We start from the raw sequence: 12,014 nt of genomic DNA on the forward strand, positions 1-12,014 counted from the left end.
GATGAAAGTTATATGTATTTGAATTTATTAATATAATGTTATGTTTCAACTTTCATGTCCATGCTACCAAGCCTAAACTAAGTTATCATTAGCGGTGTTAAAAAAAATGCAAAAATCGAACCGAATCGGTTTTTTAGTTATCTGAAAAATCGGTTCGGTTGCAGTTTAAAATAAAAAACTGAATTTTCGGTTCGGTTACCGGTTTAGGAGAATATAAAAACTAATTTACTAACCGGTTTATTATAAAACTATTAAATTAAAATAAAAAATAAAAACATCTGATTTATTATAAAAATATTAAATTGAAACCGGTTAAAACTGATTAACCGATTTTTACTAACGGGTTTTTCTCTTAATTGATTCAGTTTCGGTTCAAGAAAATTCCTAAACTGAAAAATCAGTTTGATTCAAAAATCAGTTAACCGATTTTGAATGCCCCTGGTTATCATTCCCAACTTAAAATTGTAGCAATAATCACTACTAATGCAAGTGCCTGGTCCATGCTACCAATCCTGAAATAAGTCCAAATCCCAACTGCAACCCACAAAAGCCCTTCAATCTAGGTACTAGCTAGCCCACTCCATGCGATCATGGTTATCACATTTTGTGTATGCTAACATTGTAAACTATTCATTTCTTAATTTAATTTAAAGGTAAATGCCAATTTTGCTTAAAGATGAAATCACCATCCAATGGTGGAGTAGATAATATTTAAAAAAAAAAAAAAAAAAATTGTAGCAAATAAAAGGGTTTGATATACTTTAAAGGTTTAAAAGAAAAATTTAAATGAATTTAAGGGCCCAACCGGGTTCGAACCGGTGACCTATTGATCTGCAGTCAATTGCTCTACCACTGAGCTATGGACCCCTACTGGCTAGTAGCGACAAATTATATAATAATATAATTACTATAACTTACCCTACCTGTTTCCCAGTAGTGACTCTTCCCGCCCCCAGATTTTTGCTGCTCACTTTCTCTTTTCTCATCACAGTGAAGAGTAACCAAACGAAGTAACGATGGTGACTCAACACGGCACCAAGTTCGCCGTCCATATCATCACCAATCACTTCGGCGATCGAGTCGCTGTATCGCTCTCTTCCTTTTTTTAATTTATATATGCCCTGATTACCATTCGATTTTGAATCATTTTACTAATGTTTACAGAAAGTGTGTGAATGTCTTCTCCGTCGAGGGCCCCTAAACAGACAAAATATAAAGCGATATACTGAACTCTCCGATGAACAAGTCAAGAACTCTTTACTCGTCTTAATCCAGCAGAATTGCGTTCAAGCTTTCATTACCGAACAATCAGGTTTTCATTTTCTCCTCGTTGCTATTCTTAAAACTTTTCTAAACGTGTATTTGGTTAGTTTTGAATTTCACATTATTGAAAGGCAAGGTGATTGTGTCTGGATTGTTTTAAATATTTTGTATGTGTAGGTGGTTTTGGAGATGAGCCGAGGCTTAATACACAGTATGTGGCATTGTTTGATAATATTCTTCATCGCGTGAGGTTTGCCAAGTTTTTGACAATTGCATCCCAGGAATTTGATAAACAAGTTAGTTGTTTTAATCTTGCTTTGAAATTTTGATTTTTAGTAACGATATCTAGTGTGGGGTGAATTTTTACTTTTGTTCTTTGTTGACCTTGGTTTTACAGTGTGTAGAGCTTCTTCAGGGGTTGCTTGAACATGGTAGGCTTACACTGAAACAAATGTTTGATAGAGCTAAATCAAGCGAAAAAGAAGGCAAGTCATTTTATCTTTTTGCGTTTTCCTTATTCTTTTCTCATTATCATAGTATTTCAATAATTAAGGGTACTTTTCTTGTCTCCTCAGTTACTCTTTAAACATGTATCATGTATGACATAATCAACATTGGATCAAATTTATGATAGTGTGCCCAAAAGTGACTTCAATCAAATAAGTCTCTAAGTTTGTACATGGCGCTCAATTTCCTGTATTGTTGCCATTTTATTTGTGTAAGGCTTTTTTATGGTCATCCCTATGTAGGCATGTGTTAAAATATAGATTGTTGCACAGTGAAATATACTGCATGGATTGAATAGCTTAAGGTGCTTTCACGTATAAAGTAACATGAGTAGTGCGGCAGAGAAATCTAGGTTCCCAAAGAGTTTAATTCTGGTTATTAAATTTTCCTAAACCAAACCAATCCATTTTCAGTTAATGTACAGATTATATTCTTCCAGGAACATCTGTGGTTCTGGATTCTGTTCGAGAATCTCTTTTTAATCTTGCAACTGCTCATTACGTTGAGCGCTGCCCAGCCCCTGAACCACTTCTTATGGCAGCAACAGAAGAAGAAACTCCTACAAGGAAGCGAGGTTCTAAGTCCTCTAAGGTATTTGCATATTCATGTCAAATTCATAAGTTTCGGTATTCTTGCTTTGGAGCAAGACAAACTGTCAATCAATATGTATATCTGCGTATGTTCTTGCTGATTGCAGTTCAAAGCGCATTTTTCCTGTCTTAACTATGACGATAGAGCTAATAATCTTATCAAAAATTCTAATAGTGGGAATCTAGTCTGTCACAGAAGCTGGGAAACAGGCCTGAGTATATTTTGATGTTTGATTGATACTAATATTTGGGTTTCTTGTTGTCTTGGAGATCCAACTTTTATAGGTTATATGTAAAGAGGGCTAAACATATTCTAAGATGTGACTGTCTTCATGGTCTTGAAGGCATCTCTCTGTAATGGGTGTGTGCCCTGAGCTTTGTTTCAGCACAACCTGGTAAAATGAGGACGTAGTATACTACGTACTCAATTAAATGAAATGATAATTGAAAAAGAACAGTGTATATTTATATTTTTGTAAGAGTTTTATTTTATAGATTGAGTGCACTCTGTAAATGTGTATTTAAATTTTGTTGCATAGTAAGGTTTGTTTTCCTATGTCAATCCATTTGCAAAATCTGATGCTTTGGTATTGTCTCTTGGTTGGGATCAGATTTGATTGTGAGCTTGTATTTGTGATTAAGAATTAGGCTAAAATAAATGGAAATGAACCTTTGTTTTTTTGGCCAAAAAGAAGAACCTTTATTTTCTGAAAATGGACTTTTAGAATCTTTGGTATCACAATCTAATTACAACTTGTTATTTAAGAGTACCATCTAATTTTGAATGTGTATTTAGAATATGAACATTTTCACATTGTTTGCTTCAATCCATTCTCAGTTAATTGAAGAACCAGAAACCATTGAACAACGAGCTGTAGCAGCAGCAGCACCTGTGGAAGCATTGAGATTTTCAGTTATAAGTACTGATTCTGATGTTCACGGGGAAAAAAATGACAGTAATTCGACTAGCATTACTCTTGGAGAGAAGGTTGGAAATAGACTTTTTTTGTTTTCACTTTTTTTTTTTCCAAAGTGAAAACTTTTGATCATATTTTAACTTATGATTTTCTTATTCTATAGCGCAAGCATGATGCTCTGGAGTCAGATGAATGTGGGGCCGCGGATGAACTAACAGTTCTCTACCGTGCCAATTTTGGGGAATTCATTCGTCGTCTTAGGCATAAGGTTGGTTTTCACATTTGTTTTTTAATTGTACATCTAAGTGCAGGAAATCAAGACAATTATCATTTTGTCTTGTTAAATCTTCTATTGTGAGAATGTTCAGGCTTAAACTGTCTTCATGCCAACATTGTGTACTCTCTTAATGGTTTATTGATTATTAGACTTGTGATCAAGTGGTCAAGCATCTTAATAAATTGCTTTCTAAAATTTATTGGGAAAGCGTCAAATTTGCTCAATCTGTAGCAATTTACCTCTGTGTTAACTATCATCTGGAAGTTTTGAAAATAAAAGTGGCTTGCACCACAGTTGACTGTTTTAGTGATAATAATTTTGCTGTTGTGGGGATATTTCTGCTATTCTATTCTTTGATGAACTAGGTTTATACCTAATCTTCAGTAGCGTAAAGCTGCCACTTCTATTTCTTGAACAGGGGAAAAAAAGGCCACTAACACTGTCATATGAGGCGATAATCGATAATTTTAAGTTAATTTCCATTAACCTAAGTTTGATAAAGGAAGCAAAATACCGCTTTTTGAAACTTTAGGGGTTCTCTGTTTCTGTTACCCTTGCAATGAGAAAAGCAAGGCTCAAGGTGGTGCAGAAAGGAGTACGCTCCAAATAAAAGACTTTCCCCCTTTTTTAATTGCTTTATAGGCATTGGTAATGGTTTTCATGTGAAATTATTTTAATTTTTTTAATTTAACAAGTTGTCAAAGTCTTAGACAAGATAAAAAATATAATTTTATTCTGCTACTTTTTAATATGTTTCCTGCATACTATTGGATGGCCTCTGATCATGTATGACATTCTAGGCTTGCATCGAAACTGTGAGAGTACGCCTAGATGATGGAGCTGCCACTGTTTTAGGTGCAATGTTGGAGGCAACTAGAAGTGCCGAGCAGAAAGTGAAAACAAGAAATTCAGGTTTCTTCAATGTGTTCTTACTGTACTAATGATTCTTCTCTTCTTCGTTGCTCTTTTCTGTATTAATTTCTTTGGGGGCAATGAAGCTAGTTTTAAGAGATATATACACAAGAATGCAGGCAAATAAATAAATTTGATCCATTGAGTCATGCAACTTCCTTGCAGTTCCATTGTCACTGGGTTCTATTTATGAAGAGGTAATAAAGAGTGAAGCAGGTCGTAATATGACCCTTGATCATGTCAAAGCTTCCCTTATTCAGTTGGGTCATCCACCACTTGTGAAAGAATCCAATGGTTCATATAGCGTTGGTACATTATACCTTCTTTGTTCATTCAATCTTGTTTTGGATGATTGATTTATTCTTATATTTCCATTACTCATTCATATTTCTTGAACAGAATTTGAGAAAATTATTGAACTAGCTCAGAATGATGAGGTATTTTCTTTTCTTTTCTTTTTCGCTTTTATTTATTTGTTGTTTTTAAATATATGAAGCATTAAATTACTGGGGTTTGAGGTAGATGTGTAATGGCATTTTTATATGGCAGATGGAATCAGTTGTACTGAAAAAATATGGGAGGGATGCTTATAGAATATTCAGGTTACTGTCAAAGGCCGGTTGCCTACTTGAGACTGACAAGGTAATGATTATTAACTGGTGGCCACTTGCTTGTAGAGACTTTCATTTTCCCTTTGAGTTGTTTGACTTCCCTATCTTGAAAAGGTTACATGACTCCGAGCTGGTAATCAGCCACAAGAACTATGAGCTTCTTGGGAAGCAAATGCTGCAGTGAAGAAGTTGTTGACTTAACAAGATTGTGCTTGTCTATTATTTATTCCGTTAATCTTATTATAATGTTGTAGATTTCAGATATCACGTTTGTTGAAAAGAAGGATACACCAAAGATTCTTTACAAGATGTGGAAGGATGATTACTTGCATATGGAGGTACACATGTTTTCCTGCTTTTTTGTTTGTATTGTGTATTAGTCACCTCTCAGGCACATTGTTAGATTCTCCATATCTGTCGGTTCATTCAGTTATCCAAAACACTGGCATTATGATTAGTATAATTGGTCATCAGATGGTGGTGTCACTTCCTTGTAAAGAAATTCACAAGTTTTTGCCTTTGAGTTCAAGGAAGTATTATTATTTTTAATTTCTATTTCCTCCATTGTCTTCCAAAGTGGTCAATAAACAAATACTTGAGGTGACATCATTGTAGAATTCAGAAACACACTACATCCAAAAGTTCCATTTCATCCTTTTTATCTCCTTCATCTCTTTTGCTCGTTATGTATCACCCTTTGTGGTTAGTAATCACAATCAGCAAAATTTAGCTTAGCTGGAACGTCTTTTCTGATTTTACTATAGATCTTGAGATCTAATCCTACTCACTCTAGGGTTGGAGTGTTTGTTCATAAAAAATTATTAGCCTGTGTTATGGAATACTTTAACTAGTTTCATCTATGGGCTTCTGTTAACAAAAATTATTACCTGTGTTAAGGCATATTCTAACTAGTTTCATCTATGGGCTTCTACAAAACCAAGTCACATGAAACACTGTTTGTTGAATATAACAGTAGGAAACCGCTCTATAGTAGCTATGGCCTTTACTTTAATGCAACTCTTTTATTGGCCATCTAAGGTATGATCATAATTTATCATTTTCAATTGTGATTCATATTTCATTTCTAAAAACTTTTGCTTCAAATATTTGAATTCGCTGCTACACTGTGAAAGAACCATAGATGTAGAGATTGCAGTGTCCCCATATTTTGTGTTTTGGAGCCTTCTAGAAAGATTGTTTCCCTAATTTAGAGATATAACTCATCATATTTCATGTAGTCCAGCAACTATGAACCTTCTAATTACAGTTACATGTTCAGAAGACAAGATTTATATAATTCAGAGTTGCTGCCTTATTTTATGTGTATATCTTTTTATGCAATTTAGTTAATTATTATGGCTTTATGAACTTCAAGTTCAATGTAATGATATTTTGTCCTTACAGAAATTAGTTCTGTCTGGAGCTAGACAATCTCAGTTCTTGTTGTGGAAGGTCAATAAGACCATTCTGTGCCAGTATGTCCTTGATGAGATGTTCCATGCTGCCTTAAATTTGAGTCTTAGATTGGCTTATGAGCTGGATCAAGAAAAAGAGGTTAGTTTGTCCTTCAAACCAATATAAACAATACTAATGTAGAATTGAAGTCCAATGGGGCCTCCATTTTGTATCATGTATGTTTATATCCAGACAATGTTGAATGTGTGATTCTTAGAACTAGGTCACTTGGCCTTCTCTACTTTTCTATATTTCTTCTTTATGTTATTTCGTTTTCTGCTGCTGCAAATTATTGGTTTCAGTCCATTGTTTTACACATTGGAATACACTGATTATTATGTTTCCCAACCTGGTCAGAGTAATAGGAAATAGTCTGTGTGGTCAAGGTTCTGAGGGGCCTCAGATACCATGTTGTTTGTTTCTTTCTCGCGTTATATGATTTCATGGCATTTGTGGTGATATAAGTATTATTGCAATTACCTCAGATAGCATTACCTATGAATGTTGACTGAACTTGAAGATTTATTTTTTAAGGCATTTATTTTTTCAGCACCATCGGAACAAGTTTTGGAATCGTTTTGTTTTTCTTCACCCTTTTGCAGACATTCCTACCTCTATAATTTTATATTTGAATGTAATAATGACATGCTATGTCAACCTGTTTCAGCTCTTAAATCTCCCAGCAGACAGGCGTACCGGGCATCTCCTTGATAGATACAATCGACTAAAAAGAGTCAGAATACTCCTGGAGTCCTCGCAGATGAAGCTTGACGATGCTATCATGCTTTTCCATTACTTTTGAATGCAACTTGTAGCTCAAAAATCACTTGATGGGTGTTATCTATTGATATGCCCAAAAATCACAAAGTTACAGAGCCGAGAAATCAAAATTATACTTCTTTTAGAATGTCTAGAGGGATGAAGATAGTGCCTTGTGGTAGCGTAGTGTAGTTGTTTGTAATTCTAAGAATATATAAGGCCACTTTCAGTGGTCAAAATAGCATGTGACATAAAATTTAGGGCCATTCTTATATGATAACTCTTATCAATTTCCTTCGTGTATTACCTTTATCTTCATTCTTCAACCCTGATTAAAAATTTAAAACAATAACAAAACAAAAACTTCAAATTAAAACTTTGAAATCTTCTCATTCTAATTGAATTAGTCCTTAGTAATGTACGTTTGGGATTCAAATTATTAGAATTGGGTCATCAACTAGACAATGACAAAGATTTAATATTCTTTTGTATATTTTGGCTTTTGAAATGATGAGCATCCATCACACATTTTTGTTTACATATTTATATATTTTTCCTGTGATTATATAATCCTATTTTTCTTGTGATTATATAATCATATTTATATATTTTTCTTATTAACAATATCTGGACAGCGATTATAGATGCTTTCTTGACGGCTTCACGCTCTCGCGACATCATTTAAGAAAGTTGTCCTTCAGTGCTTATGGATGCTCCCTTGACAACGTATGTAGCCCATTATTTTAAAACTCGAACTAGAGGGCAACCTATTTTGCTGTCCGGGTCACAGGTCAACCGGTCCAACCGGCTGGTTGGACCAATGACATCAACGACAATTTTTAAAAAAAAAAATTATTATTAATCCCTTAAATTTTAATATATTACAAAATTCCCCTAAAAAAGTTAAAGTAGTCCCTAAAATTTGTATTTATTTCACAAATGCCCCATAAAATTCAATTAATACCTAAACTTTTGACATATCTGTTATGCAACGGAAACATAAACTCTAACGCTAGCTATTAAATATAATAATAACAAGTAGTAAAGCATAAATAAATAACTAAAATTAAATGCAAAAATAAAGAATACCAAGAATTAGCGAGGTTCGGTATTGAAACCTACGTCCTCAGGCGCTGCAAAAGAAAACTCCACTATCTCCAAACAATATTACAAACTTTTGGGCAATACAACAAATACCCAAAACAAAAGGGAGATACAACAAAACTTGCAAACTAAAGGGTCATTAAAAAAAGAACCCTAAACAAAAGAAGTATAATGAAATTACATCTTGGGATACAAATAATAATGATTTAGGTCCTTATATATAGGCCCCAAAAGTTTCCCACTTTTCATTCCCAAGCAATGTGGGATAAACTAACATTTTGGCCTATTACATATAAGTCCCTAAACCTTCTGTGCCAATCTTCTGGAGAATCATTTTCCCATTTTTAATATAATCCCACACAAAAACAAAACCAATATCTATAGTACATAAAATATACTGTAGAAACCATTTCACAACTTACAAATGTCCTTTACCAGGATCATGTATATGCCTGCTCACCATACTAACTGCTTGTGAAATATCAGGCCTTGTGTACCCATGGCCCATCATACATTGATCAAATCGCTTGTACCACTGTCTTAGTGACTGCTTCAAACTATATAGCCATTTCTTCAATCTGCAAACCCAGTTTTTCTTTCCAGCAACCCTATAATCATCTGGCTGAGTCTTGTAGATTTCCTCTTCCAAACTATCATGTGAAAACGCGATTTTCACATCCAATTGAACTAGTTCAAAATCAAACTGTGCCACCAAGGTTAGCAAAATTAGAATGGAAGAATACTTTAGCCACAGGAGAAAACACTTCATGTAATCAAATCTTTCCATTTGAGCTATCCCTTTACAACCAACCTAACCTTGTGCCGAACAACTTCTCTATTAGGAAATTCCTTCTTCTTTGCATACACCCATTTGCACCCAATCGCATTCTTATGTAGGATCACATTTCACATTCATGCCGGTTTCCATGATTCACAATTTGAACTCCTAACTACTTCTTTATAATTAGTAGGAATATCATCACCTACGATTGGAAGTACATAAGTCACCATCTTGCGAAACGAGCAGCTCTCGTCTGACTATTGTATGCAATCGATTCCTGTTGTTGATAGATTCTTAGGGTAAAATCTCCTTTTCATCTATAATATCCATATTAGTCACCTCAGAATCACTTTCTGTCTCGTGGACACTATTTGGTTCAACTATTGTTTCAAACTCCACCTATTGCCGAGTATGCTCCACACACATATGCCACAGTTTGAGCATTTCTGAATCTGCATCCTCCTGTACACTGCAGTTGTCGTTCCAATAACTGTACTACCATTATAGTAATACAAGTTTTTCTCCTTGTGCCTTTCATTACCACAAGAGCGCCTGAAAAACTTTTAGAATTCCATCTCGCATATTCACCGTGAAGCCTTTAATTCCAAGGCTCTCAAAGAGATAGATTCTTTTTCAACTTCGGTACATACCGAACATCTGTTAAGTTTTAGTTGAGCCATTATGATTTCTCACCGAATTGAACCTATCTCAGTTGTTTTACAAGCATCATCATTGCCCATATAAACAACTTCATCACGTTCTTCAAAATTAAGAACCAGTCCTGTGAGGACACATATGATAGGTACACCTGAATCCATAATCCACTCATTTATCCAGAGGTGGATGGTGGCTAACTAGACAGAAATCTGACTCATCTTCTTCACGCTCAACAACGCATGCATCAGAAGTAGCTTTGCCCTCTTTCTTTTGCAACTTCGGACAATCTTTCTTCCAATGCCCATTCTCACGACAAAAGGCACATTGATCCCTATTGAGTTTTTCCTTTGAACAAGATCTTCCTCTCTCCTCCTTCTTACACTCTGATTTTGCTCTGCCCTCTTGCTACAAGAGCTTCTGCTGACTCATCTCTATCTCCTTCTGATCCTTCTTCCGAATTTTATGATTGGACAGAGCATACAAACTTCTTCAAAGGACAATTTTTCTTTCCCATGAAGAAGTGTAATACTAAATATCCAACTCATCTGAAGAGATCCAATTACAACATAGCCTTATGCTCATCTTTGAATGTTTCATCCAAATTTAACAAATCAACAATTAATCTGTTAATGTATCTATGGCTACTGTATTTTGTACCTGGTCTCAACTGAAGACGAAACAGTCTTTTCATCAAATAGAGCCGATTCTCATTACTTCTTTTCATATAGTTTGTTTTTCAGCGCCTTCCATAACTTATTTGCAGACGTCTCTTTCATGATGGATATTTCTGCTCTCTACAAAGACATAAGCGAATCTTCTAGAACTTTTACATTCAACCTCACCCAGTCTTTCCATAGTATCTTCTGGTTTTTCCTCCTCCAGAACAATATCTAGATCTTGCTGATACAAGCTATCCATTCCCTCACTCTGCCACAAGCCAAAATATTTTGGCCATCAAATTTTTCAACATCAATTTTGCATTTGAAACCGTTATCATCTTTACTGGCATGGATGGTGGGTCCGCGAACGGTGATGCCTCGGACGATGAATCCTCGACAATGACGCCATTTATGCCTTACTCAATTGGCTTGGTAACAAGTTCCCAATAACCAAGCCCACAAATTATTATATTCAATAGCTACCAACAAATCAACAATAGCCCTGTAGTAGTAGTGTTGAAATGATTAAATATGCACCAGGAAAATTTTCAGGAAATAATGGAGGGGTCACAAATGGTCCCACTTAAAATCCAGTCTCCTTAGACTTTTATCTCTTTTTTGACAGAATTTTCCTAACATGCATATACCATACAAATAGCTACTCACTGTCCTAAACCTAGGCTCTGATCCCACTTATTATCAACGGAAACATAAACTCTAACGCTAGCTATTGAATATAATAATAACAATAGTAAAGCATAAATAAATAACCAAAATTAAATGCAAAATAAAGAATACCAGGAATTAACGAGGTTCGGTATTGAAACCTACGTCCTCGGGCGCTGCAAAAGAAAACTCCACTATCTCTAAACAATATTACAAACTTTTAGGCAATACAATAAATACCCAAAACAAATGGGAGATACAACAAAACTTGCAAACTAAAGGGTCTTTAAAAAAAGAACCCTAAACAAAAGAAGTATAATGGAATTACATCTTGGGATACAAATAACAATGATTTAGGTCCTTATATATAGGCCCCAAAAGTTTCCCACTTTTCATTCCCAAACAATGTGGGACAAACTAACATTTTGGCCTATTACATATAAATCCCTAAACCTTTTTTCCATTATCACTTCTATCCCCATGTGATTTGCTAAATGAGCCATTTTTCTAACAATATCTCCAAAACACCCCTATAAAATTATAAAGTAACCCTTATAATTTTGAAATATTACAAAAATCCCCCTAAGACCGGTTGTAGCCGTTGTTCGGCTGCTTTGAAGTTTAACTGATTAAGTACGTTGATACAGTTAAAGTTTGGTAAAAATACAATTATATCCATAGCTTCTGACAAAGCATACTTTTTACCTTAAAATTTTCAAAAACTGACAATTCTACTCTTAACATCAGGTAATTAATTTTTTTAATTGATACAATCAATCATGTTAAAATAACCTCAATAATATTTATTAGTAAAAGAAAATGTACATCAACAAAAGAAATTCATTATCTCCTAGAA

The 12,014-nt window shown here is 34.6% G+C and overlaps 1 protein-coding gene and 1 non-coding gene across 3 annotated transcripts; one reads left to right on the top strand and one right to left on the bottom strand.

The window, feature by feature from the left end:
- Positions 1-795: 795 nt before the first annotated feature.
- Positions 796-867, bottom strand: TRNAC-GCA. The gene has a single exon. It is a non-coding gene; the product is annotated as a tRNA-Cys (tRNA).
- An 83-nt stretch (positions 868-950) lies between these two features.
- On the top strand, positions 951-6,684 carry LOC116133817 (DNA-directed RNA polymerase III subunit rpc3). Of its 2 annotated transcripts, none has more exons than XM_031419499.1 (13): positions 951-1,085; positions 1,165-1,312; positions 1,441-1,559; positions 1,661-1,748; positions 2,210-2,361; positions 3,199-3,348; positions 3,441-3,545; positions 4,355-4,466; positions 4,632-4,775; positions 4,866-4,903; positions 5,016-5,108; positions 5,332-5,415; positions 6,482-6,684. In XM_031419499.1, exons 1-13 carry the CDS (start codon positions 1,017-1,019, stop codon positions 6,656-6,658), a joined length of 1,479 nt encoding a protein of 492 aa, XP_031275359.1. In that variant the 5' UTR covers positions 951-1,016; the 3' UTR covers positions 6,659-6,684. The 2 variants fall into 2 exon arrangements, with proteins under 2 accessions (XP_031275359.1, XP_031275360.1); XM_031419500.1 differs by having other exon boundaries at positions 5,339-5,415; positions 6,482-6,618.
- The last annotated feature ends 5,330 nt before the right edge of the window (positions 6,685-12,014 follow it).

Source organism: Pistacia vera, unplaced genomic scaffold, assembly GCF_008641045.1.
Source record: "Pistacia vera cultivar Batoury unplaced genomic scaffold, PisVer_v2 Contig276, whole genome shotgun sequence".
Classification (NCBI taxonomy): domain Eukaryota; kingdom Viridiplantae; phylum Streptophyta; class Magnoliopsida; order Sapindales; family Anacardiaceae; genus Pistacia; species Pistacia vera.

Coding starts and splice junctions, on each gene's coding strand:
- LOC116133817 (XM_031419499.1), top strand. CDS start 1,017: ATGGTGACTCAACACGGCACCAAGTTCGCCGTCCATATCATCACCAAT. Junction 2,362..3,198: donor GAGGTTCTAAGTCCTCTAAG/GTATTTGCATAT, acceptor ATCCATTCTCAG/TTAATTGAAGAACCAGAAAC. Junction 5,416..6,481: donor ATGATTACTTGCATATGGAG/GTACACATGTTT, acceptor TTGTCCTTACAG/AAATTAGTTCTGTCTGGAGC.